Here is a 26,471-nt window from a genome sequence, read left to right on the forward strand (position 1 = left end):
TGAAGTTTCCCTTGGTTTCCTGCTGGGGCGTGACGATAAAATTGTGATCTGATAACCACAATAAAGAATAAAAGCGTTTTTGTTCATTTTAGGTATCGTTAAACCTTTGAAGTAAAATTAAAATTGCAAGAAATGTCGATAGTTTATCGATATAACTTTATAGACATGGCTACAGCAAGGTGGGCCTCATTGTTAATCGTACACTAAACAAAAGTGGCAACAGTGACAGCTCGCTGAGACGGGATCTCTATATATTAAATAAATAAATAAATATTAGGGGACATCTTACACAGATCAAACCTAGCCCCAAACTAAGCAAAGCTTGTACTATGGGTACTAGGCGACGATATACATACTTGTATAGATAAATACATACTTATATACATAGAAAACAACCATGACTCAGGAACAAATATTAGTGTTCATCACACAAATAAATGCCCTTACTGGGATTCGAACCCAGGACCATCGGTTTAGCAGACAGGGTCACTATCCACTAGACCAGACCGGTCGTCTATGTCTATGTTTAAATGTCATCTCTGACAAATAAGTGAACCATAGTCATTTTTTTTTAATTTTATTCATTCATTCATTCTTTTCCCGCCCATACCCTCCATTTTTGCTACTTCTTGATTCAAAAATATTTGTTAAATTTACAATTAACAATTAAGTAAGTGCTTGGTCGTAGAAAAAGTATTGTATGCAACGTTGTTTAACTGAGTCAAAAAATACTCGTGGCGTCTTTATTAACAATTTTGGGCTTGCCTCAAATTGTTACTCACGCCACTCGCCTTTTTTGACCTCTCTTATACAACGGTTGCATAAAATACTATTGCAAACGTTGTGAAGCAAATAAAAACTTGTTAATCAAAAAGTCGTTTCTAACTTTCACCTTTTTTAAGTCGTTTGAAAAGTGAAATAATTTTGATAAAGGTTGCTGTTGCTCATCAATGCGAAACAGACTTAAAAATCTAAACTAATCTTATTTAATATTCATGCAAAAAGTTTATCATGTGAGGCTGGAAGAGACCAAACAAAGTAAGATTCCCGTCGCATCTAGCGTACTCGGCTGCCCTAAGCAGAAAACAAGTAACTCGAAAATTTTCAAAAACGGTTTTTTTGGATTTTCGGAATCTACAATTTCAGGCGCATCTTTCACCAAAAAAATAATTGTAAAATAATGTGTAGTTTTCAAAATATTCATGTTTTTAAAATCCGAGTATCTTTTTTTGACCCTGAATTCTACGCTAAATTCAAGTATATGTCCCATTTCTACGCTAAAGACAAGTAACTAAACAGAGATACTTGTAATTCATATAGATGACCGAGATACTTGAGTTTAGCGTAGATGTTCGTAAGTGCGATTTAGTTTATTACAATGGTAAAACAAGTATCTCCCAACACAATCTGCGATTTAGGTTAGAAATTAGTTACATACTTATACAAAAGGTACCTTGTTTAAAAACATACATAGAAAACAAATTTTCTTAGCAATATTCCTGTCAAAGGTGAAAAGTCTGTGAAATTTAAGTTTAAAGAAAAAGTGTTGTTAAAACAATTAAAATTATCTGTATTGTCTACACTGTAGACTCTACAGTAATGAAAACAGGACACTAGAATACGCCAAAGAAAGAGAAAATCATAATTATGCCGTATCCGTGCCAAAGGTTTTGGAAAAAATTAGAAACAAACAACAACTGACTGTATTCAATTGACCAAAAGGGAAATATTTAATCCAGGCTAATGCCAAAATTTGAATTTTTATAAAGACACTTATTATGTGGTAAAGTGAATCATCTGAGGTCAATCTCGAGAAGTCTATTAGTAGAGTTCGACCAAGAAAAGTCTGCAGAGATGTTGAAAGCACACCAGTGCCAGTGTTATTTATATGTCATAATTTCATAGAAGTTTGACGTTTAAAATAACACCTGCACTGGTGTGCTCTCAACATCTACTCGTATGCAGACTTTTCTTGGTCTAACTGTACTAATAGACTTCTCGAGATTGAGCTTGTGCTGTCAAAATCTCTGCAGACTTTTCTTGGTTTAACTCTAGCCACTAAAGCGATCCACCAATTACATATACTTACCATATTAATAGGTGTATATCAGCAAAATTTCAGATCGATATAGTTTTATAAGAAATAGGTAAAACTGACTTGAAGGATTTAATTCGATTTTTACTTTGTTACAAGTAAAGTTAAATAGTAAATAAAGTAACTATGTACCTAAGTATGTATTTATCTATACACGTATGTATATATCGTCGCCTAGTACTCATAGTACAAACTTTGCTTAATTTGGGGCTAGGTCAACCAGTGTAAGATTGTCCCCAAATATAGATTTTTATGAACTCACCAGCTCTCACCATTCCATGCACCTGCCTCATTCCTATCAAACACGTCTGTCAAATAGGACTATAAAAAAATGCAAGTCGGACTCGCCCACCGAGCGTTCCTTACAAATTTAGTTATTGATTTTATTTATTTTTTACAAATTTATAGTTTTCAGATTATTTCCTGTACTTATAATGTAATACAATATTACTTGCCAAATTTCATAGTTCTAGGGCAACGGGACTTCTCGTTGACCTAGCTACCTACTACCCACCTACTTAGGTACCCTTTAAATTTTGAATCCCTTGAGAATGTCGAAATATACTTACGTATTTTGGCATAAACCACCGTATCTTTTTTTTACGTTAATGTAGATGTTTGATTTTTTCTACATCTTTAAGGGAATGTAGACCTGAGTATATGGTTTTAATTTCAACTCGATACCTCCACGCGTTTCCGAGATAAATGATCTTGACAGACAAATGGACGGAGGACGGACGGACAACAAAGTGATCCTATAAGGGTTCCGTTTTTTCCTTATGAGGTATGGAACCCTAAAAAAGAAAAGTTCGGAAGCAGGATCCTGTAGGTACCACCCATCCACGAAGACAGAGGGTTTGTTGAAGGAATGTCATCGTATCACAAAATAATCTTTGAAAATAAATAAAATCGATGAAATAAGTACCAATAACCATGTGTCAGAAGGTACGAGGATGGCATCATCAATCACTAATTAAAAATAAGTCTATTTTCCAATAGAAAAGAACTTTAAAATATATAAAAATATATATTTTTTTTCAAGCGTTTTATTATCTAACAGGGATTTTGAAGTCGATAAACCTGAAAGAAATAAAAATCAGTTTTCGGTAGCCTATGTTATTAGCTTTCATTTGGTACCATTTCCTTCAGAATTGCATGAAAATTGGAAAAGTTATTGAGCGGAGAGCCAAATATGTTTAATATTTAAGAAGCTAAAGTGCTTGCTATTTCCAAGCTAAACACGAGATACTTGAATTTGTGTAGAATGGTTCTGAGATTTTCGGGCAGTAAACTACACAGAAAACATTTTATGCCCGTACAAAGTTTAATATACAAGAATAACAAAAAATAAAGTCTGTATAAGCTTAATTTTATCGCCTTTAACATAATGGTATAAACAGATGTTACATTTTAGACCAAATACCTAACAAAACTGACAAATTACGTTTTTTTGCTCTCCTCAAAAATTTGTCAAAACTGGGTTACTTGTTTTCTGCTTAGGGCAGCCGTACTGCCTCAGACTGGCCAGTAGACGTCCAGATCAGTGACAAGTAGGTACGCGTAATCCAGTGGCGTGACTCCCATACAAGCCCAAAAGCCGGGCTTGCCCTAAGGCAACTAATTGCCTTACCGAAATTACGTAGTGATAAGATCAATAAAGATTATTTTAAAATCGCGCGCCAAACGAACCCGTATTATTAAATTCAAGCCACAGCGGCCTCGAACCGCGGCACGAGTTGCGTCTCGTCCGCGCGAAAGAAATCAGGCGTAGGGTGTTCTAGCTATCCTGCTCGTACTCGCACTCGTTGGCTTGCAACCGTGCTTGCTTTTTCGTCCCGCTCTGGGCACTATCAGCCTACAAACCGCCAAAGAACGATGTAACTATTTGTTGGTATGTATAGCAATTTTATAAGGCGATTTAAGCTTGGCTTTTGTTTGGAGTGAAGTAAGCTGCATAAGTTCGCACGAGCGCGCGTTCGCATTTACTTCAAGTGTATTATTACTTATTTCGATTTTAGTCGAGCCGAGTCAGTGGTCGAGAAGAAAGTAACGAAAGTTTGTTTAAGTGAATTTGATTAAATAGTGAATGTGGATTTGTTCATTATTGTGGCGTTTAGTTTAATAAGTTAGTTAGTTAACAATGGATCAAGAAGTGGTTCCTTGTGACGGTTTGAAATGCGTCCACGTTTTTGTCAACCAAAACAAGGTAAAGTCTTTGACCTTTGTCGAAAAACGGGACATAATTTCCGCGGCAAAACCAACACCCGACTTGTGTATTTCTCAGTCAAGTCAGTCGCGTCAGAGAAATATCTGTAGGGCCGTCTACAAAACTCATTGGATTGTTGGTTGTTCCCATACAAATAAGATGCTGGTGTTGCATATTTTTTTCGAACGACATTAACGTTTGGAATACTTCTGGCTATAACGATTTAAATAATTTATCTGGAGCGATAAAGAGGCACATGAATTCCGGTAAACATATGTGTGCAGTGATTTCTTTTAGCAATTTTGGGAAACAAAGGATCGAGGCCTCTTTGTCGCGCCAATTATCAGAAGAAATATCAAATCATAACATGCGTGTTGACAACAATCGTAGTGTTTTTCAGAGGTTAGTCGATATTGTGTGCCATTTAGCACAGCAAGAACTTCCTTTTAGAGGACACGATGAGTCAAACACTTCATTAAATAGGGGCAATTTTTTGGAACTTGTATCGTTGCTATCAAAATATGACGGCGTTCTAGAAAAACATGTTCAAAGCGACAAACCAAGGTCGAGCTATTTGTCTAACAAAAAGATTGTTCTAACCGCACAGCACAACTGTATGTAAATTATTATCGTGTAAATTTGTTAATAATGTATATACAAATGAAATTCACTTAAATAAATTAAACGGCTTTTATCAAAGCCACCCCGTATGCAATTGCTGATATGTTTGTAATATTCTATCTAGTAATAGTATGCCCTCAGTGCGCTATGATTAGCTCGCCGCGACACGTTAGCAGATGCATTTGAGTCCGAAGAGTGAAGATTGGACAGTTATTACGAAAACATATCTTTCGGCTTGCCCTACTCCAAAACCCTAGGCACGCCACTGGCGTAATCAGAAGTATTTATATACTGGTTACCCTGAAGCAAAAACTCGTTAAGTACCTATTGGAACGAGTGAAAGCAAAACAAATTTGAAGCCTTTGATGGCCCTTTGGGGACGTAATGACGAGTGGGCGAAGTTAGATCAATCACGTAACTTTGTAGTGGTTACAACCTTTTCGTTTACGATGTAAATGGTTTGCTTCAAACACACGCCTACCGTGATTTGGGTATTTGACAGACGCAGAGAGGTGATTGAGGTGTATGAAAGATGACTCACGTTAGACCGGGCCGTGTCCGGGCCAGAGCTTCCGGCGCATCGTTTTCTATGGAAAGCATCACGTGATCGCCTGTCATATCATAGAAATATCATAGTAAGCGCCGGAAGCTCCGGCCCGGACACGGCCCAGTCTAATGTGAGTCATCCTTTAAGCGTATAGTTATGTTATCGAATTTAATCTCTTGTGTTGTGGTTTGGATTAATAAATTTCTATTTCCCCAATGTGATATGTAACCGTAACTAAAATTTGGTTTAACCACAAATATATGAATATTGATACATAGGTATGAAGAAACTGTTTAGAGGCAAGGTGTACCTATATATTAAATAGCGGGACGTTTGCAAACGTCTGTCAAAGATTCCTTGCCACTTTTTCTCTAACTTTGAACAATAGAGTTTACAAAAGTGTTATTATTCACAAAAATTCTGGGTCAGAAGCAGAATTAGTGCCCAGGTTTTTCCCAAACCGTTGCTCGGATTAGGCTACGAGCAGAAAATTTGCAGTTTATTATATTCAGAGACACGCTCGCAAGATTGGCGAGAACATCTTTAGAGAGCTGCAACGACGGGACAACTTAAAAAAAAATAAAAATTACTTGATTCAAATGTTGCAAGTTAAATTAGATCTACCGTAAGGTGTCTGATTATCAAGTATATTAAGTCCCCTTGAAAATTACAATAACATACTTTGGGTTTTTCTGTAAAAGCCGTTATCTTAGTTACCTTACTACTCTGTTCAAATGCTTGTTAGGTTTGCATCTAAAACTTGTAAAATGTAGACATGACTCATGATCTTTACTCAGCACTTAAATAAACTTAGTTCTTTTTGTCTGCATGTAACTTTCCCCGTCTCATACATAATTAAAATCGTTTTGTATATCTTTCGTACATGACTCGGTAAAAGAAGTAGAACGACCCCTTTTAATTTGTGTTTTGAATTTATTTAGTTGTCACGCGATATTTCGGACTGGGCAAAGTTTTAATACTTACCTATTTTAAGGTTTCGAGAAAGTTGTAACTGGAAACAAAACGCAGTGTTGTGTTGACAGGCTAGCGGTAGTAAACCGAGAAAAATTGTTACATGGCGTATGCAGAAAATGTAAAATATTATACCAATTTGTTACCAACATTTGGGTCAACCTCACGCACACATGTATCTACAAAAATTACCGAGATCATGAATTCCAGCAATACTTTTACTTACTTATTTAATTTCCAAACACATAACAACAAAAATAACGTTACATTTCTTTATTCTCTTCGGTGTTACATTTTGTGTTCTATACGAATAAAAGTCAGACGCATTGTACAAATTAGATATCTCAAGCATTAGAGCCAATAAGAAGATAAGAAGGAATGAAAAATAATGAGATGACGATAAGTAATCTCGTTATTTTTCTAACTGGATTTCCGTAATAATACCTATTAAGGGCTCTCTACCAATCTAATTTTGTAGCAGATTTTTTTAATAAGTATCATCCCGCCCAAGTAGCCATAGCAACGGTACTTTTTCCTGTAATTATGATCGTTACAATTTTAATGATGTCTTAAGGCCAGCTTTGCATACAAATTACTACCAAAACAGCAATACGAAGTGTCATGACTTTAATAGCCACGAGGAATGTTCCCGTCAACCCCCAATAGACGCAATACGCAATGGACAGTTCAAATTCAAATTCTATGTCAATAGAGGAACGTCGAATTTACAACTGCAAATTGTGTCATTTGTATTTCTGATATTTATTAGTCTTTAAGCCATTAGCAGCTAATTAATTAGTCGTAATAAATGCAAATTAACATATAAATGGGCTTTCCAATGCTAGATGGAATAATTAATGGTGCCAATTGTTTCTTACGATATTCTCGATAATCAATACCCTTAATTAAAAACTTACTTTTAAAAGTTCAAACACAAAGGTGTTGTATCCAAACCGTAAAATGTACCTTTTTGATTTTTATAAGAGTCGCTGCATATAGTCCCGTTTTACCCTTTGGGTACGGAACCCTAAAAACACTCCTAAGTTAGGTAAAAACACAAATCTGATTATATATTGAACCGAGTAATTGCTCAGTCCAAAAGTATTTTACAAAATAAGTTATTTGTATCAGTATGTGATACTAGAAAAAAATCTAAAAGTTTTGTCAAACATCAGAATATTTTTTTATGATAATTCCTTTTATTGCCGCTCATTTTCATCGGAAAATTGCTCTGTCATTTTTTTCTTCTTATATGATCTTAGAATATAATTTGGCGCAGTGGGTAAGAAAATCCAAAAAAAATGCGTACCCAAATGTATGTATTATAGAACTATTAAAAACTGAGAGTGGAAAATTTTTAGATTTTCATTTTGTAGGTATAAAACGGCAATAAAATGGCATTCCAGTGAAAAAATTAGACACCAATTTTCCGGTCCAAGACACGCCAAAAAATTATATTTTATTAATACTGGGATTTCTGCTCGGTTATTACAGGTCACAATTCTCAACCGATTCTCGTGAAATTTTGTGACCAGATTCTATGATTAAATAAAAATTTTATGTCAATCCAGTTTTTGGAAATTTTTAAAAATGGCGGAGTTGTGATACCTCGCGCCTAAACAAATAGTCGTATCGATATCGTATGAGTTTTTTCTTTTTGAGATATGTTTATAGATTAAAGGGCCAAAAATTCAGAAAATTTATTTCCCTGGTTTCGGAGGTATTGAGATATTTAATTTTAACTAATTTTAATTTGAGAATGAGTAGCTAAATTTCGTCACCTTATCAAAGAACTATTTGGCTCAGTTTGTAAACGTTCGCTTTTTTTGTTTGCACAGAGAGTCTGGGTTCGATCCCCAGTAAGACATAACTTTTTGTATTTTGTTTTCACTTAAACTTCGTATTTTTTTTAGTAAATTACATTTTTTGTATTGTTGATTGATCAAACCGCTGTGTGGCGCTGTCATCGTGCACGGTCCCAATAAGCTATGCTCACGAGGTCTACAGCTCACAGAGCCACTAGAATATTCATGTTATAGACAACCTAAGTTAAGAAAAAGAATAAATAAAGAGAATAATATTATAGGACATTCTTACACAGATTGACTAAGACCACAGTAAGCTCAAGAAGGCTTGTGTTGTGGGTACTCAGACAACAATATATATACAGGGTGGAAAGGCACGACGATCCTTCCCGGAAGTATTAGGTCGTTTAAGTGATACAGAGACTATTGGTAATGGTAAGAATCGTTAATTGAGTAAAAAATAAAAATTGCAAAATTACTACTTTTTAACTGTGGTGATAACCCTATAGCATGTGCACATGACGGCTAGATTAAGGATCTCCGTCGGGAAAGCTCGGGACTTTACACTTTTTTCCGATCGTTGACAGTATCGCAATGATGTATGAATGACGCATAAATGTCAAATAAATCAAATGCATGCAAAAATATTACAAACAATTTTATTACTTTCTTAGATAATTACTTTTTTCCAATATTTAATACTATCTTCTTTTCACATACGGTGTTCAAATGTACCTCCGTGTATTACAACGCCGCCGCAGCCCGTACCCGAGTATGTCGATGCACATGCGATATAGTGTATGCTCTTCGTCATTTATCCTCCGCAGAAAGCACCAATTAGCCTTTGTCTCATTTCGTCCGCAGTTTCACATTCCGTTTGGTTTGGTACACCATATCTTTTACACAGCCCCACAAATTTAAATAGCCACGAGCATCTAACATTTTTATTTGAAGAATATGACATTCAATAAGTATAGTTCAATGAAAATTTAATTTCAAACATCAGACGTCTTGTCTATTTCCTACCACGCAAGAAGGTTTGTTAGTTTGGTATTGAAGAAGTATTTATTCTTGATTTATTCTTAGTATTTAATTTTTGCAAGTTCATTTGGTGCAACCTCGGAGTAATTAACAATGGAGCCGCCATTAACAGGCGTTCCCCTTTGTCGAAAATAGGCGGCCAATGGTCAACAACTTGTCAACCATATGTATGGACTGACGTTTATCTGACATGACGTACCTATACATTTGATGTGCCCCTCCCCCGCAAAAAACGGCAGACTATTTTGTACCGAAAATTTTAGACATGGCGTCTCCGTTGGTTATATCCTCTAAGGGTGCAACTAACACAACCTACATGTAATTTTTTATTATTTTAAATAGTTTCCAATTATTCGAAAATAATTTTGTGAAACGTGTTAAGAAACTAAAACCTTTTTATCAGTCAAGGAAACCAGAGATATTTATTATGAAAGAGGTTGTTGTTGTTGTTATTATCATAACTACTTTATTTACAACTGAATAAATTCACATTCTATGTTCAAAGTGGCCTCCGTGCATAATAATGCAGGCTGCAGCCCGTGCGCGAGTATGTCGGTGTACCTTTGCTAATATTCGCTCTCGAACGTTTCTACGGCGCAGGCTGGCGAAAGCAATGGTTAACCTTTGCCTCATTTCTTCGGCGTTGTCACACTCCGTTTTGTACACTATATCCTTGATAGTCCCCCAAAGAAAAAAGTCTAGAGGCGTCAGATCCGGAGATCGTGGTGGCCAACGATGCGGTCCGAACCGGCCGATCCATCTATCTCCGAATTCGTCGTTCAGGGCTAGCCGCACTTCGTTAACAGAATGGGCCGGTGCACCATCTTGCTGGAACCATACTTCTCTACGCTCGGCCACTGGTAAATCGTCAAGGTAATTCTGCAACTCCGTATTCAACAGTTCCAAGTATCTAGTTCTTATCTAGTCTTAGTAGTAGTAGTAGTATCTGTTCAAAGTTGGAGGCAAAAAAACAGGTCCAATCAGTGTATCCCCGTGTATTGCAGCCCAGACGTTAACGGACCACCGATATTGGTGACCCGAATGTCGGTATTCGAACGGATTTTCTACTGCATACATATGTTCATTTCGCCTATTCCACATGCCGTTACGGGAAAACATACTTTCATCGCTCCAAATAATGCGGCGGATGAACAGGCGATCTTCCTCCAGTTTATTTAAAAGCCAACGGCAGTATGCTGCTCGTACAGGGCAGTCCCTGGGCAGCAGAGCTTGAACTCGCTGAATGCTGTAAGGGTGAAGACGTGCACGTTTCAAGATTTTGAGTACTGCGGTATGAGTTAGGCGGAAATGTCGGGCTGCCTGCCTCGAACTAGCCCTTGGATTTTGCTCGAAATACCGCAGCACTCGCTCTTCAAGTCTTGGTGCAATGTGAACTACACCTCCTCCCCGTTGGTCGTTTTGGCCCGTTCGTGGTACTATGGGCTCATTATTTGCCACGCGATCAATGGCCCGTAAAATTGACATACGGCTAGTTGGGTGTGGTGGAGGATATCTTTGTCTGTAGCGTCGTAACGTCTCGGCGGCATTATAATTACACTCCCCGTATAACATAAGCAAATTTAGGTAATCGCGGGCTCCCAAGGGCATTTTGGAACTAGGTTTTATCGCGTAATTTGCAATTTGTGGCACATTTAATTTCAAACATCAGACGGTCTGTCTATTTCCTACCACGCAAGAAGGTTTGTTAGTTAGGTATTTAAGAAGTATTTATTCTTGATTTATTCTTAGTATTTAATTTTTGCAAGTTCATTTGGTGCAACTAACACAACCTACTTGTTATTTTTAATTATTTTAGATAGTTTCCAATTATTCGAAAATAATTTTGTGAAACGTGTTAAGAAACTAAAACCTTTTTATCAGTCAAGGAAACCAGAGATATTTATAAGACGATTGCGTACTTTTGAGTGGTTGTCAATGTCACCATTTGAACTGTCGTTGTAAACAATGTTGTGGTTAGTATTATTAATATTAAGGAATAACATAACTATTTCATTCAAGTATTGAACAAGTGGAACCACTAAGAAAGCGAAAATCCTGCAATGATTCTTACCGTGCTGTAAGCAGACCTAAAAATGGTTAGATGGCAACAAATTAGCATAATTTCCTGTCGAATACTGATTGTTTACAAGTAAGTTCATTGACCCTGTCACCTGTTAGGGTTAGAACAAAGTAGTTTTTTGCGTGGATGTTTAAAAGGTCATAATTTAGAAACGGTTGCCCATATTAACATAGTTTCTATGGAGAAAATATAGAGCTTAGGCTAAACTATCTCCCATTTCCGGAAAGGATCGTCGTGCCTTTCCACCCTGTATAATATATAAATACTTTAAAATGCGCGTTTTCCCAGAGATAAGACCTAGCTAGATAGATTTTTCGCCCCCTGAAACCTCTATATAGCAAATTTCATCGAAATCGTTAAAGCCGTTTCCGAAATCCCCGAAATATATAAATAAATAAATATACAAGAATTGTTCTTTTAAAGGTATTAGACCCGAAATATATCATAAATAAATAAATAAGACTATAGTATCTAGATTAAATCAAAGACTATTTTTCAAGGGAGGTAAAACTAAAACGCGTAGCTTTTTTGTGGAAATCTGAATGGCGTTTTCCTGCAACGTTTTACATTGCTTTTGATCTTACGATCTCCACGAGGACATGAAGTTTAATTGCAAAATAAGTTTTATTTTTAATGGATTTGAGTATATAGTCAAAGCACAAAGAAAATTTGTAAGCGTATAGATCGGCAACGCGCTTGTAACTCCACTAGAGTTTCAAGCGCCCGTAGGTTGCGGGGCAGCTTAACATCAACAACATCAATTAAGTATGTAAACAATTAAAAAACACCCAAATATATTATGATCTTAGTTTTACCATAGCTGTGAGATTTCATGCAGTACCTAAATTATTAATTCTCATAAATTATAATGACTACCTGAAATGTGATCGAAACGTTTTGTTCTGTTTTCAATATGTGTACTGTGTAGACTTCCCTAACGGCATTTATTTTTAAAGTTCTCACAAACTTGAACACTTGAACCATTGTTTTAATTAGAATTTCCTTTCACAGATGGGCGGAGCGCAGAAGTTAGCAGAGAAACTTTGAACTTGGATTATGGGAGAAAAATGACCAGATAACAATTCCAATATGGTGTCGCGGGCTAATTCTCGGATTAGTAAAGTCATTATGATTATTGTATGGAACCTGTGTGTTAGTTCAGAGAGCTTGAACAACAACAAAAGCAATTTAACTATATTAAATGAATTCTTAGATAGTAATACAAGAATAGACTTAAATGATTACCTCGAAAGGGACACTATTTACAGAACACAAAGACACATCGAAAAAATAAGAAATGAAATTAATAACACAGAATATTTGGAAGAAGATTCAGATAGTTTAAGAAACGAAATCTACGATAAAGATAAAATGGTTTCAAATCGAAGCGACATAGAATTTGCAAGAATCATGGCCGAAGATAGCACAACGACGGAAGTTGACAACTATTCAACAACAGCTTGCCCCGGTGATCAGGACTATTGCAATATGACAAGAGAGGAGTACATAGAAATGTTACAGGAGTACATATATCCGCGGCCATTCGAATGGGTGCTTATAACAACGCATGCAATAGTGTTTGTGATCGGCCTGATTGGGAACGCTCTAGTGTGTATAGCGGTGTACAGAAATCATTCGATGAGGACTGTGACCAACTATTTCATCGTGAATCTTGCGGTGGCTGATTTCATGGTGATCTTGATATGTCTGCCTCCAACAGTATTATGGGACGTTACGGAAACCTGGTTCTTTGGCACTGCCATGTGTCGAATAGTGCTGTACTCTCAGGTAAGATTCGTATTTGCATATATTTATCTGTTTTTAAATATTACTAAGATCTAAAATAAAATATCTATTTTACATGAAAATAATAGATTTACGATTAGGCAGAACCAATATAGAGCCCTGAGTGTAAATTATGATGGTACGAAGAATTCGGCCTACAGTAAAAAAGTCTTCTCATTAGCGACTTCTTAAACATTTAAATTTAGGGTTCCACACTGCTCTATGTAACAAGAGCACAATATTTAAAACAACACTCACGACTCTGTCCGTCCTAGAAGAAAAACTCATTGAATATTCGATTCAATAATTGCTATGAATTTTTTTATTGCAATCCTGCTTTTATTCAACTCCGAAACACACTGGCGAATGACTTTAATTTAATAATATCCGCTGTGTGCGTTTTCGTTTAGATTTTTTTGCTTTTTGTATTTTTCTTTGTTTCTCTTGAAATATCCGATAGTTTTACCGAGGAATATCCAATATTTTCATAATATTCCAAGAAAACTATTCACTTCTAAGTCTGATTCACACTTGCCCACTTTTTCGTCTTAGGCATTCCTTTGTTTACAAACCTACGGAACTGGAAGTTCAATTTAAGGCGCGGTGTGCAGTAAAATGCGTTTTTATGTCACCATATTTACAGACATTTACAAGGATTTCATGCATTATTTTCTGGTATGTATAACTTCAGTCCTTGAACTACGTTATTGCTTGTCAGAAACACGACGGCTCATTATTTTCTCGATAGAATCTTAAGTTGAAAACATGCCTAACACTGTCTTTATTTTCTTATGTTAGAAGTACTACGACGAAAATGTATATGAAACTTACTTCAGTCGATAGCTTTTAAGTAAATCTTCATTATTGCTTGTCCTTTTATCGATACGTTAATTTTTTCATTCATCATTTTATGAATTCAACATTTTGCCTACTAAATTACACCCTACGCGGCAATACCTTGCGCCAATTCCTCACGCCAGTACGCCCGTGACCACTGTCGGCGTCGGACCTATGCTAGTTTAGCGGACGGGTCATAAAATGGATAATCACAGTATAAATATGCAAATATGTTATACACACAATGTTTTTCAACATACTTACGAAGAAAAGCAAAATAATTCTTAAATACGGTGACATTTCAGACATTCATCCGTCATATTGTCATTTTATAACAAGTTGAGCAGCAAAGGCACACACCCATCTAACCAATCCGGAATTCAGTCACGATGGATAAATTGTGTAAACATATTTTAAAAGGCTATTAAATTAATCAATTAATTGACTAATTTTTAAATATAGATATACAGGATTCAAATAGTAGGAGATCCCACGTATATGGTCGACCTTCCCCAATCTGTCTGACGGATGAAACTATGAAAATATGAAAGAAAATATGTTCCAGAACATAAATAAATAGGGTTGCCTAAAGAAATATGGTCAAGGCTATTTTTAATATGTTTGGAAAAAAAATTTCACCGATTTGTCTGACGAACGAAATAAGTTTCAATAGAAAGTATACAACTTGTACAACATAAATCAACTAGGTTGCCTATCTTTTTCCGGTCACTATTATGTGGTTGCCGTGTTTAAAGAGGTGATTTTATATCGATAATTGCACTCATCTGTCTGACGCTTGAATTATACGTCAAAATGATGGTAATTTTATTACAAGTACAATGGTAGGGTTGACACGAAAAAAAATCCTCACGTACATTTTGTTTCTTTCGAGGCGATTATTTGCTAAAATATTTACTTTATCAAAAAACACCTATCCAACGACATGTCAATGTCACACTATAGGGTTGAAGCGAAAAAAAATTTCATGCCCTTTTCATATAAGGCCCTTTTAAAATATTTAATAGGGTGGCTATTACCCTATTAAATATATTTTCTAGTTTTTATTTTACGACTTTGTCAGCGTAACTGATTTATATATTCTTGCTTATACAATTACGAACAATTACAATTACGAAAAAACGACGTTTTCTTAAATCGACTTTTTTATATCTTTGTTAACTTTAACGACCCTAAAGTATTGATCGTAACGTAAAAATAAAAATAACCAAATTTGTAGGATTTTTTTTTGCTTAATGGATAAGTTCGCCTTTGTACTAATGATGAATGTTATTTTTCCTGTTTTGTTTTGATTTTTGTACAATAAAGTGTTTGGGGGGGGGGGGTGGATTTTATGTTAAAACTTTTTTTATTGTTTTGTATGCTATTCGTACAGATATTCGAGATATGAGCAAAAATATGAAAAAGGTACCTTCATCCCCTTCCCCCCTTCCCCCCTACACCCTCAGCACACCCGCTAAGCTCGAGGATTTTAAATATGTTTATCTGGACACTACAAGGTATAACTGTGCCAATTTTCAAAATTATACGAATTATTTCCGCAGATTTTCTTTATTTTCTTGAGCTATTAACTAACTCGAATGTTGAAGTAGAAGTGTTTTTTGCCATTACAATCTTTAAATGCTTGACTTTTACTCGTCAATTCAAAATTAGAAAAATAGTAAGTAATAACAGTTAGAGTTATAATTATTATTTGTGAAGATAGCTAATTTTATCTACTTATTGGAGCTATGCATAACTCAATAGTCCCACAAATTATCTTAGCTTTGCTAGTATTCTTCCTTATTTTCACTACCTACCTACTTGCCCGAAATTGACTGTTAGAGTTAGACCCAATCTGCAACGATTTTGATAGCATAGGCAGTGCAAGTGTTATTCATAATTTCATAGAAGTTTGACGTTTAAAATAACACTTGCACTGCGTGTGCAATGAAAATCGTTGCAGACTTTTCTTGGTCTAACTCTATTACATTTTTAAGGTCTATTAGTAAGTACTAGTTTTTGTCTCATAATAATTTGGCATCATTTGACTAGATTCTCAGTTTGTCGCGGTATACACTCATATTGTTTATCATTAATAATTATTTACACTCCCCGTCTTACCTACCATTTTTAATTTCATTAAGTACTCATCAGAATACGAATTTGCTAATAAATCTTATTCAATATTAATTGCCGGAAAAAATCCCGGAACTGACAATTCAGAATACCGATGTCGTCAGAATAAGGACGTAGACGTGCTGCGCGGGAATGGTGCGGTGCGCCGCGCGGGGCGCCCGCCTGCCCGTTCTACCACGCGTCTGCTTCACCCCCTTGAAAACGTAAAACTCGAGTATAAGAGCGCCTTAATCACGCATTTTTTTTTCAAATAAAAAAATGATGGCCGCCATCTTTCCTCATATCTTTGATCGTTACAACTTCCTTGGGAATTTGGGTTTTGTATTCAGGATACTTTGTTTCTTTGAAAAAGAGATTTACCCATGGAAGTTACTTTCGAGGCCAAAAGTGTTGCTGAGCATAGTGCGGCGTGTTGCGAGGTTATATTTTTACACTCGGGGTGCTTAAGATAACAACAAGGATTGTTGTTACCACAAGATTTTTAATCTAGTAGAATTAGCTTTCTGTGTTCTGTCATGGAACTTAAGTATTGGAGTCGTGGGCTCTACGTATTTAGTTTAGTTATTTTTGCTGCACTTAATTGCAATTGGGTTAATTCATTTGGCAACAAATGACAAACTTTCAACCTTAGCTGTTTCCCACGACTTCGTTTGCGTGGATTTTTATATTGCTGTGTAATTGCTAATATTTGTATATTGTAGGTACAATGTCTATTTACGAAGTTTCAATTCCCTCAACCGAGACCTTAGAAGATGAATTTTCAAAAACGCTGAAATAACTTTAATGTAGGTATTTTAATAAAAATGTTATTCGATTAAATAACTTTTTGTTTCTCATACACATTATAAATGTTACTTTATTAGATTCAGTACTTTTGTAGTTTAGGCTCTGCGTTGATGAGTCAGTCAGTCAGGACATACGTATTTACATAGATCTATTTTATACATAATATATAATCATTCAGCCTATATACGTCCCACTGCTGGGCACAGGCCTCCTCTCATGCGCGAGAGGGCTTGGGCTATAGTCCCCACGCTTTTATACATAGAAAATAAATAAGTCAAGTTATATTTTCGTTCCCTCGGAACGTGTTGTCCGACTGCCAGTACGCTTACCGCCAGGGCCGCTCCACCACCGATTTAGTACGGTAGGTGGTGCGTGACGTGTTGCGCGCGCGCGAGGCGGGCCGCCACGTCGCAGTCATCTGCTGCGACCTGTCGCGCGCGTTCTACACGGCTGACCACTCGCTCGTCGCCGAGAAGCTCGACCACTGTGGAATCCGCGGACCGGCTCTGAGCCTGCTGCTGTCTTTTATGACCGAGCCAACTCAAGTAGTCTGTTGCGAAAATGGGCAAATCTCGTCTGCAGAGATGCAAAACTTAATGGGCGTTCCGCAGGGATCCTGCCTATCCAACACGTTGTTTAGCTTGCTCCTAAACGACCTACCACGGGCAATAAATGGCGCAAGTATATACATGTACGCCGACGGTGTCACAGCCGTGGTGAGCACGCCATCTGCACGAGAGTTGGAGGGAGCTCTTAACAGCGTCGTGGGGCAGCTACAGGACTGGTTTAAGTCGAACGGCTTAACACTCAACAAAGAGAAAACGTGCTTTATCACGTTCAAACTCAATGGGCATCCAACACAGAACCTGAAGGTAAGTGCGGGCGATGCCCAGATACAGCGTGTGACGTGCATGCGTCTCCTCGGCTTCTACCTTGACGGCGCCCTGGTGTGGGACACTCACATAGATGACATTAAACAAATTTCTCTATCCATTTGAATTATTGAATTAAGTTCACAGTTGCCTTTCTATTCAACTATAAAAACATCCAAAAAATAACGAGCGTATTAATAACTAAACATATCGGGAGCAGTGTGTAGGGAGCGGGGTGTACAAGGGATGATATTTCTTTTGGATATTTTGGATTTAAGTGTATACGTGACTACTTAGTACATATTTAGAAAGAAATCAGGCTGAGAAATTTTCCACCTCAGTTTTTAATAGTTCTAAAATACATAAATTTGGGTATGCATTTTTTTTATTATCTTACCCACTACGCCACATTATATTCTAAGATCATATAAGAAGAAAAAAATGACAGAGCAATTTTCCGATGAAAATGAGCGACAAAAAAAGGAATTATCATAAAAAAATATGCTCATGTTTGACAAAAGTTTTAGATTTTTTTCTAGTATTACATACTGATACAAATAACTTATTTGGTAAAATAATTTTGGACGGAGGAATTACTCAGTTCAATATATAAACAGCTCTGTATATTCACGTATAAATACCTAACTTAGGAGTGTTTTTTTTTTGGATATTTAAGTATATGTTAGTTTCGGCTCATACTATACAATAACCAAGCAAAATTTCATCGACTGAGAAATTAATGCATGGGTCTCCATACAACAGCCTGCTTCATTTACTACACTATCGGGAGCGCATGCTTCGCGCTGCGTCGGCTGGCGAGCACGGCCGGGCGAGCGACGGTGCGCGAATGTTATTTCGCAACGGTCCACTCGCTGTTAACGTACGGCACCGAGCTATGGGGCCGATCCTCGGAATGGCAGCGAGTGTTCTCGATGCAAAAGAGAGCAGTTCGAGCAATGGCCGGCGTGTCTGGAGACGCCTCAGCACGCGAGCTGTTTAAGGAATTTCATATACTACCCCTGCCATGCTTATATCTGTACCAAGTGGCCGTGTTCACTTATGGACACATCGATGAATTCAAGCGCAGGGGCACGAAGCCAAATTATAGCTTGCGCAGCAATAAACACGAAGATAGACTAAGTACAATCTCGCACAAACTTGCCAAAACGGAAAAATCCGTATACCTGGGCCCCTCCGTGTATAATCGGTTGCCGGTCAAGGTAAGAAATGCAGCATCCGTCCAAAGCTTTAAAATTAGGCTGAAGACATGGCTCGAGGAAAATAATTTCTATAATTATCAAGATTTTTTCAATCTACCTCTTGCAATATAATAATAGAAACTAATGTAATTAAGTATGTATCAAATATACAAAATGTAAAATAATCCCATTATGTATTGACCTATAACTGTATGTTATGAATAATAAATTTCATTTCATTTCATTTTCATTTATTATGTTAAAAAGTGGATTAGAAAAATGTTATAAACTGGAACAGGCATTTGATTAACCATCTGCTATATTTTTACAAATGCCCGTACCTTACCGTACCTACGCAAAATCCAGTGAATCTGAAAAAGGTTCTCCCTTAACTTTGCCTAAAAACGTTACAACTGAATACTAGCAACGAATAATACAATTAATTGTACGTAAATGTCCTTCCAGTAAATAAAACAGTCACTCACGCGACTTAAAACGAAGACAATGAATACATAATCCCCTGTCCGTTGTGAACGAGTATAGCTCGGCCTTAATTTTGGTACCAATTCATCCGGTTTGTTTTGAGTGTTCGTTATATAGTTTTTTTTGTATGTTGTTTTGTTATTTCTGTAAGGATAATTAATTAGGTATAAAAAGTTTGAACATTGATTTATACTCTCTTTTATTTATATTTGTCTTATAAAATATATGAGTTGACTCCTAGTCTCTTACCTGTCACTAGTTTCTGCCATTTTGAATCATTATATTATAAAAGGCATTGCTGTGGAGACGTCTTGAAAATATTAGTGTCCTAAATGTATTTGGTTGTTTATTTATTTCACAAAGTTGACTTGTTATTTTGACCATGACACTATAATTATATTAATAGCAATGCCTCACATATAAATTTACCTGTATTCAGACCTAAGATCAGCTTTGTAGGCAATGTACCTATGTCTCGTTAGACTGGGCTAAAGATGGGTAGTGAGTAAATACTCACGGGTAAATACCGAGTAAATACTCAGTATTTACTCAATTTACCCGTATTTACTCGTTTATACCCAAATTGGTGGGTATAAACTATTTAGAGTGCTGAAAGGGGCATACAAATTTAAAATATAGGTGTATTTTGTAAGCCGCTACTGGATTAAGTACTCAAAACTGTAAGAAATATATTTTTAAAAGGGGCACTCCATACATGTAACTAATTGTCACAAAAAATATTCAGAAACCACCAACGTGTTGCACATCATTAAATGGGTCTTTAAAAATAACTGGAATTTTTCTAAGAACATTTTTGGATAAATTGAATATTTTTGGGAAATAACCGTTTCGAAAGGCCAAAATAATGTTTATCTCTCTATAACTTTAGAACCAAAGTTCAAGAAAAAAATTATGAAAACATATCGAGAGATAAGCCGTATAATAGTGTACAAAAAACAATATTTGGAACATCATCAGTTGAGCCATTTTTGAGTTATCTTTAAAAAACCCTTAATAAAAGGTCGTAAGTGCCGCGTAAATACGCACTTTTGCGCGACATGCAGTTATCTATACCATCGATAGAATTTAAGTACAATATTTTAAAGTAAATACCTTCTTATCTAAAATTGCTACTCCACCCCCATTTTGCTACTCTTTCGAATAGACTGAGCTCTGCAGCTTTTGCAGTGAGCAAAATCCGCCAGTTAACTGATGTGAAAACAGCTCGATTAGTATATTTTAGTTACTTCCATAGCATTATGGCATATGGTATTTTACTGTGGGGCGGTGCTTCAGAGATAAATACCCTTTTTGGTCTGCAGAAGAGGGCTATTCGAGCAATATACAAAATGAACCATAGAGACTCACTTAGAGATAAATTTAAGGAAATTGACATAATGACAGTGCACTGTCAATACATTTATGAGAATATTCTGTATGTACATAAAAATATTGTAAATTTTAGGAAAAATTGTGAAATTCATAATATTAATACTAGAAATAAACATAAGCTCGCAGTGCCCTTCACTCGGCTCCATAAAATTAAAAAATCATTAATGGGTAATTGTGTAAGATTTTATAATAAACTTCCAAACCATATTACTGAATTATCTATTAATAAATTTAAGAATTATGTAAAGCGTAAACTTATTTCTAAAGCTTATCCTTCATGTAGCCACACAAGACTACATGAATGATATTACAACGTGGGATTAATTGTTATTCGAAATGATTATTTATTTATTAGGTATATTTGATTATTGATGAGGAAATGGATATTCCGATGTAATACTATCTACTTCTTTTGTTACTTATGCTTTTTTTTTGACATTTAGATTTTATTCTAGAAATTCTAGACTAGTATTTTTTTATACAATCTTTTTAATGTTTGACGATCCTTTTGTGAATTTTTTAGTGTTAATTTTGATATGTATAATAATCCAATTTTATTATGGAATAATATTAACATCAATAAATTGCTCTGATAATTAGATTAAGATTAATTACGATTCATAAGAGCTTGTTGCTAGGCCTACATGAATAAAGTATATTTTGATTTTGATGATGATTTTTGAAAACATAATTATTAACTATGCATTATCACAATTTGCCTCTCACTGATAATTACCTTTTTTTCCAAAATTAAGCGTCCTTTATGGTTTTTATTTTATTTATAGATATTGTTAATACACGTTAGCACTCTTCAATAAAAGACAATTTAGTTCTTAAATCTCACTTTTTGAATATTTTATAAGCAATCGTTTTTACCCACCTAAATGAGTAAATACGGGTATTTATCGGGTACTTTGAGTAAATACCGAGTAAATACTCAGTATTTACTCACCCCTACCCATCTCTAGACTGGGCTAAAAGCGGTGGTCGGATTGAATCGGTTCCGATAATTGAAGAGACTGGGTTTCATCCTTAACAATCTGGAGCAAGATCAAATGGGACAGGAGAATTTGTCTAAAGGTAAACCTAACCCAGTTTAGTCCTGACTTTAAATCTCGGGGAAACTTGGATCACTATCGATTTTTAAACTATAAGGAATTGGTTTCTGAACGTAGTCACCTATTTTGTGTTAAGGTTGCCAACCACATCATAAAATTCTTAATCTTGCATTCAAAAAACAACGTTCTATTTAATTTGTCAAAGGCCGATTTTCTATGTTTACACGCGATTCAAAGTAAAACCTTGTCCAATTCAACTTGTCGCATTATGGACATTATTATTATAAGTCTATACTCCTGGGTCCTACTGCTGGGCAAAGGCCTCGATTTCCATTCAACTTCATTGTCTTCATTGTCTTCATTGTGGACATAATAGTGTAGTAAATAAAGGTAGTGGACCCCGCAGTAATTCCTCCGCCAGAAAAAACTTTACAGTATGATAAAGTATCAATAAATAAAAAGTATTGTATAAATTTCCAAAGAATAATAATAATAGAATTAAAGTAAATACCTAAAGTCTTAAATCGTTAATATCTTTTTACGGAAAAATGCTCCGTTCAAACTTTCTTCACCAGACATATTCATGTAACGTATTGCAACAATATATGAAATATCAAAAAAAAATCCCAGCAGAAATACCAGTATTAATAAAATAAATTTTTTTGGCGTGTCTTGGACAGGAAAATTGCTCAGTCTAATTTTTTCACTGGAATGCCATTTTATTGCCGTTTTATACCTACAAAATGAAAATCTAAAAATTTTCCACTCTCAGTTTTTAATAGTTCTATAATACATACATTTCGATACGCATTTATTTTTTATTTTTTTATCCGCTGCGCCAAATTATATTCTAAGATCATATAAGAGGAAAAAAATGACAGAGCAATTTTCCGATGAAAATGAGCGTCAAAAAAAGGAAATATCATAAAAAAATATTCTCATGTTTGACAAAACTTTTAGATTTTTTTCTAGTATCACATACTGATACTAATAACTTATTTTGTAAAATAATTTTGGACTGAGGAATTACTCGGTTCAATATATAATCAGGTTTGTGTTTTTACCTAACTTAGGAGTGTTTTTTTTTTGGATATTTATAATGTTAGTCTCGGCTCATACTATACAACATGGTATAATAATATACTGCACCTGGTACTCCATTCCCGTCTTTTCTAGGTCACCTAACTGACACGGGCCTACGTCATCATGCGACAGCGCTATATGATAATATGCGATAGCGCTATATATAGCGGCCATGTTGTTGTGACGTAGGCCCGTGTCACTCTGGGAATGGAAGACCATGTTTTATTAGACTATGCTATACAATAACCAAGCTAAATTTCATCGACTGAGAAATTAATGCATGGGTCTCCATACAACAACTTGCTTAATTTACTACACTATAAAACAACTAATTGACAAGAAGTAAGAATGCTTATGGTAGAAGTCACAGCGGTACGCTCCGATCTGTCAGTGACAAAAGTGACATTCCTTCAACCAAAAACACAGAGAGCCGCGAGAGTTCAACGAATCAACGTAAAATGGTTATCTTCTCATTTTTCTTCATAAAATGTGTTAATGTAAATTAAGACTTTCGCTATGGCAATAAAGTACAAATTTAAGAATAAAAACTAAATCAATATTGAACACTTCAAGAACCGAGTTAACATGCCGTTCACAATCAAATTCCCCTGACAATCAATTATTGTCTTAAGCATTTGTTTAGGAGTTTAAGCTATTGTGATCTCTATTAGAAGAGGATTGCGGTCTTTATTGTTTTTCAATAGAACTACTTAATTAACGGACTCACAAGGTGATCCACCTAAAGCGTGGATTAAGTGGTGTTTATCGGACATGCGACTTAGGTATTTTAATAAACTGATGATTGAGTGGATTTGCTTCGTCCACTACGTCTTATCCATATAATAATTTAGGCTTGGAAATGTTATTTTAATACGTACCTAAACTTGAATTATCTCTTACTAAGTATTGTTATTAGAACCACGGCCATAACCTTAAGTTTTCGCCCCAAACTAATTTTGTATAAGCAAAATAATTTTAAATTGAATATCATTTGTTATTTTGCTTAAACAAACTTTGGTAGTTTTACATAAATAAGCTATATTAAGTGGTATTGGCTAGGTCAATATTTGTATATATGTTTAAAGCATAAATTAAACCAGTTTTACGAAAATATACGATGTAAATAGTGTAAAGAATATAATAAAAGAACATAATTATATTTATCAAAATAATCTTACAACATATTGACAATGTCACGTGTCTCTTTAATTACTCCAAATTAACAAATCATTTTGTGATTCCATGTAGGTTCCTATATTATATACTTACTCATTATTAAAATGTCCTATTCGTTAACATATACGTTACTAAATATATGTATTTCCCAAATGTCAAGTGATCATTAATTATATCATTAAGTACCTGCATTTTATTTAGGTATTAAATCCTTACGTGAGTATGCTCCACAATATCAAAAAATATGTATAAGCATGTACTAATTAATAAATATAAAATCAGAAGTCTCATCAAAAGAGTAATTAACATATTTGAAGGATATATTAACACTTCGTTGTCACAAATCCGCGTGCTAAATTTAATATTCATCGCATTTATGAAGCAGAAGCTTTGCATGTACCAAATTTATTCCATGTTGTTCTTAGAACAAACTTTCCTTCGTGTTCATACAAACGCTTTTACCTAAATCATTGTGACATGATAAAGTAAACGTACTTAATGCGTGCTTATTCTAGAAGTAGGTAGGTATACTTAAGGAATTGTCAAAATATCTATCTATCTAATACATAAGGACTGTATCGTTTATTATGGGTACAAATTTACTTAGCCGTTTTTTCTGGTATTATATTTTTATTAAATAATTACACGTATAGTTTAATTAGTGCTTTAATAATAAGTAACATTTCGTACTGGGAGATCACGTAAAGCATATGGTTTGGACAATATTTACCTAATCCTCCCGAGTAACTACAACGATTTTGGACAAATACTACAAGAAAATTTGCGGTTTGCGAACAAGACGAGATATTACACAAAAAAAATTCACAGATTTCGTGCCTCACACGACTATCGAGCACATTGGAAATGAATCTACGGAATTCGAAAAAATATTGTCGCTGAGCGACGAGAAAGTCTGGATAAGGAAAAAGTTACAAAATAAAACTACAACGTTGAATGATAATTATTTTATTCTTAGACTAACACAAGTATCCTGGACATAACGCATGTGAACAAACAAATTGCAAAATTTCCACACGCGTATCCAAGTTTGAATAATTGTCGCCGTGGCGCATAAGTATAAGTACATATTTCATTTTTCGATTAATAAGCAGGATATATTAATGTTCAAAGTACAAGAAAATTATTACACGGCAAATCCGTAGTCAACTCGAGAAGTGGTGATCGGCAGCGGCCCATTTGCTGCAAGATATGAAATTTTCTTGACAGCAGTTTGACGCGACGAGAGATGACCATACCAGCGTTTGTGTATGTTGCACCAAACCTGAGTTCCAATAGGTACTACCAGGGTTGAGCATCAGCTAGTGTCCAAAACAGCGTGTGCCTATGTTGCACCAAACCTGAGTTTCCGCTAGGTACAACGAGGGTTCAGCATCAGCTCTATCTTGGGTACTACTCTCCTAAGTGCTCATCGAGACCAGTCCGATGACCAAAACAGCGTGTGCCTATGTTGCAACAAACCTGAGTTCCTTTAGGTACAGCCAGGGTTCAGCATCAGCTCTATCTTGGGTACTACTCTCCTAAGTGCTCATCGAGACGAGTCCGATGACCAAAACAGCGTGTGTTTTATGTTTAAACTCCCTCTCCCTCTCCCCTCTCCCTCTCCCTCTCTCCCTCTCCCTCTCCCCCTCTCCCCTCTCCCTCTCCCCTCTCCCTCTCCCTCTCCCTCTCCCTCTCCCTCTCCCTCTCCCTCTCCCTCTCCCCTCTCCCCTCTCCCACTCCCTCCTCTCCCCTCTCCCCTCTCCCAATCCCTCCTCTCCCCTCTCCCCTCTCCCCTCTCCCTCTCCCTCTCCCTCTCCCTCTCCCTCTCCCTCTCCCTCTCCCTCTCCCTCTCCCTTCTCCCCTCTCCCTCTCCTCTCCCTTCTCCCTCTCCCTCTCCCTCTCCCTCCCTCTCCCTCTCCCTCTCCCTCTCCCTCTCCCTCTCCCTCTCCCTCTCTCCTCTCCCTCTCCCTCTCCCTCTCCCTCTCCCCTCTCCCTCTCCCTCTCCCTCTCCCTCTCCCTCTCCCCTCTCCCTCTCCCTCTCCCTCTCCCTCTCCCTCTCCCTCTCCCTCTCCCTCTCCCTCCTCCCTCTCCCTCTATCTCCTCTCCCCTCTCCTCTCTCCTCTCCCTCTCCTCTCCCTCTCCCTCTCCCTCCTCCCCTCTCCCTCTCCCTCTCTCCTCTCCCTCTCCCTCTCCCTCTCCCCCCTCTCCCTTCCCTCTCCCTCTCCCCCCTCTCCCTCTCCCTCTCCTCCCTCTCCCTCTCCCTCTCCCTCTCCCCTCTCCCTCTCCCTCTCCCTCTC

The 26,471-nt window shown here is 36.3% G+C and overlaps 1 protein-coding gene across 1 annotated transcript in view; it reads left to right on the forward strand.

Moving 5' to 3' along the window:
* Positions 1–26,471, forward strand: part of LOC134800553 (orexin/Hypocretin receptor type 1-like) — a 140,334-nt gene that overhangs the window by 85,010 nt on the left and 28,853 nt on the right. The window contains exon 3 of the mRNA XM_063773040.1: positions 12,379–13,155. Coding sequence (XP_063629110.1) covers positions 12,457–13,155 — 699 coding nt within the window. The 5' untranslated portion in view covers positions 12,379–12,456. The remainder of the gene's footprint in view (positions 1–12,378; positions 13,156–26,471) is intronic.

This window comes from Cydia splendana, chromosome 20 (genome assembly GCF_910591565.1).
Source record: "Cydia splendana chromosome 20, ilCydSple1.2, whole genome shotgun sequence".
NCBI classification, from domain to species: Eukaryota; Metazoa; Arthropoda; class Insecta; order Lepidoptera; family Tortricidae; genus Cydia; species Cydia splendana.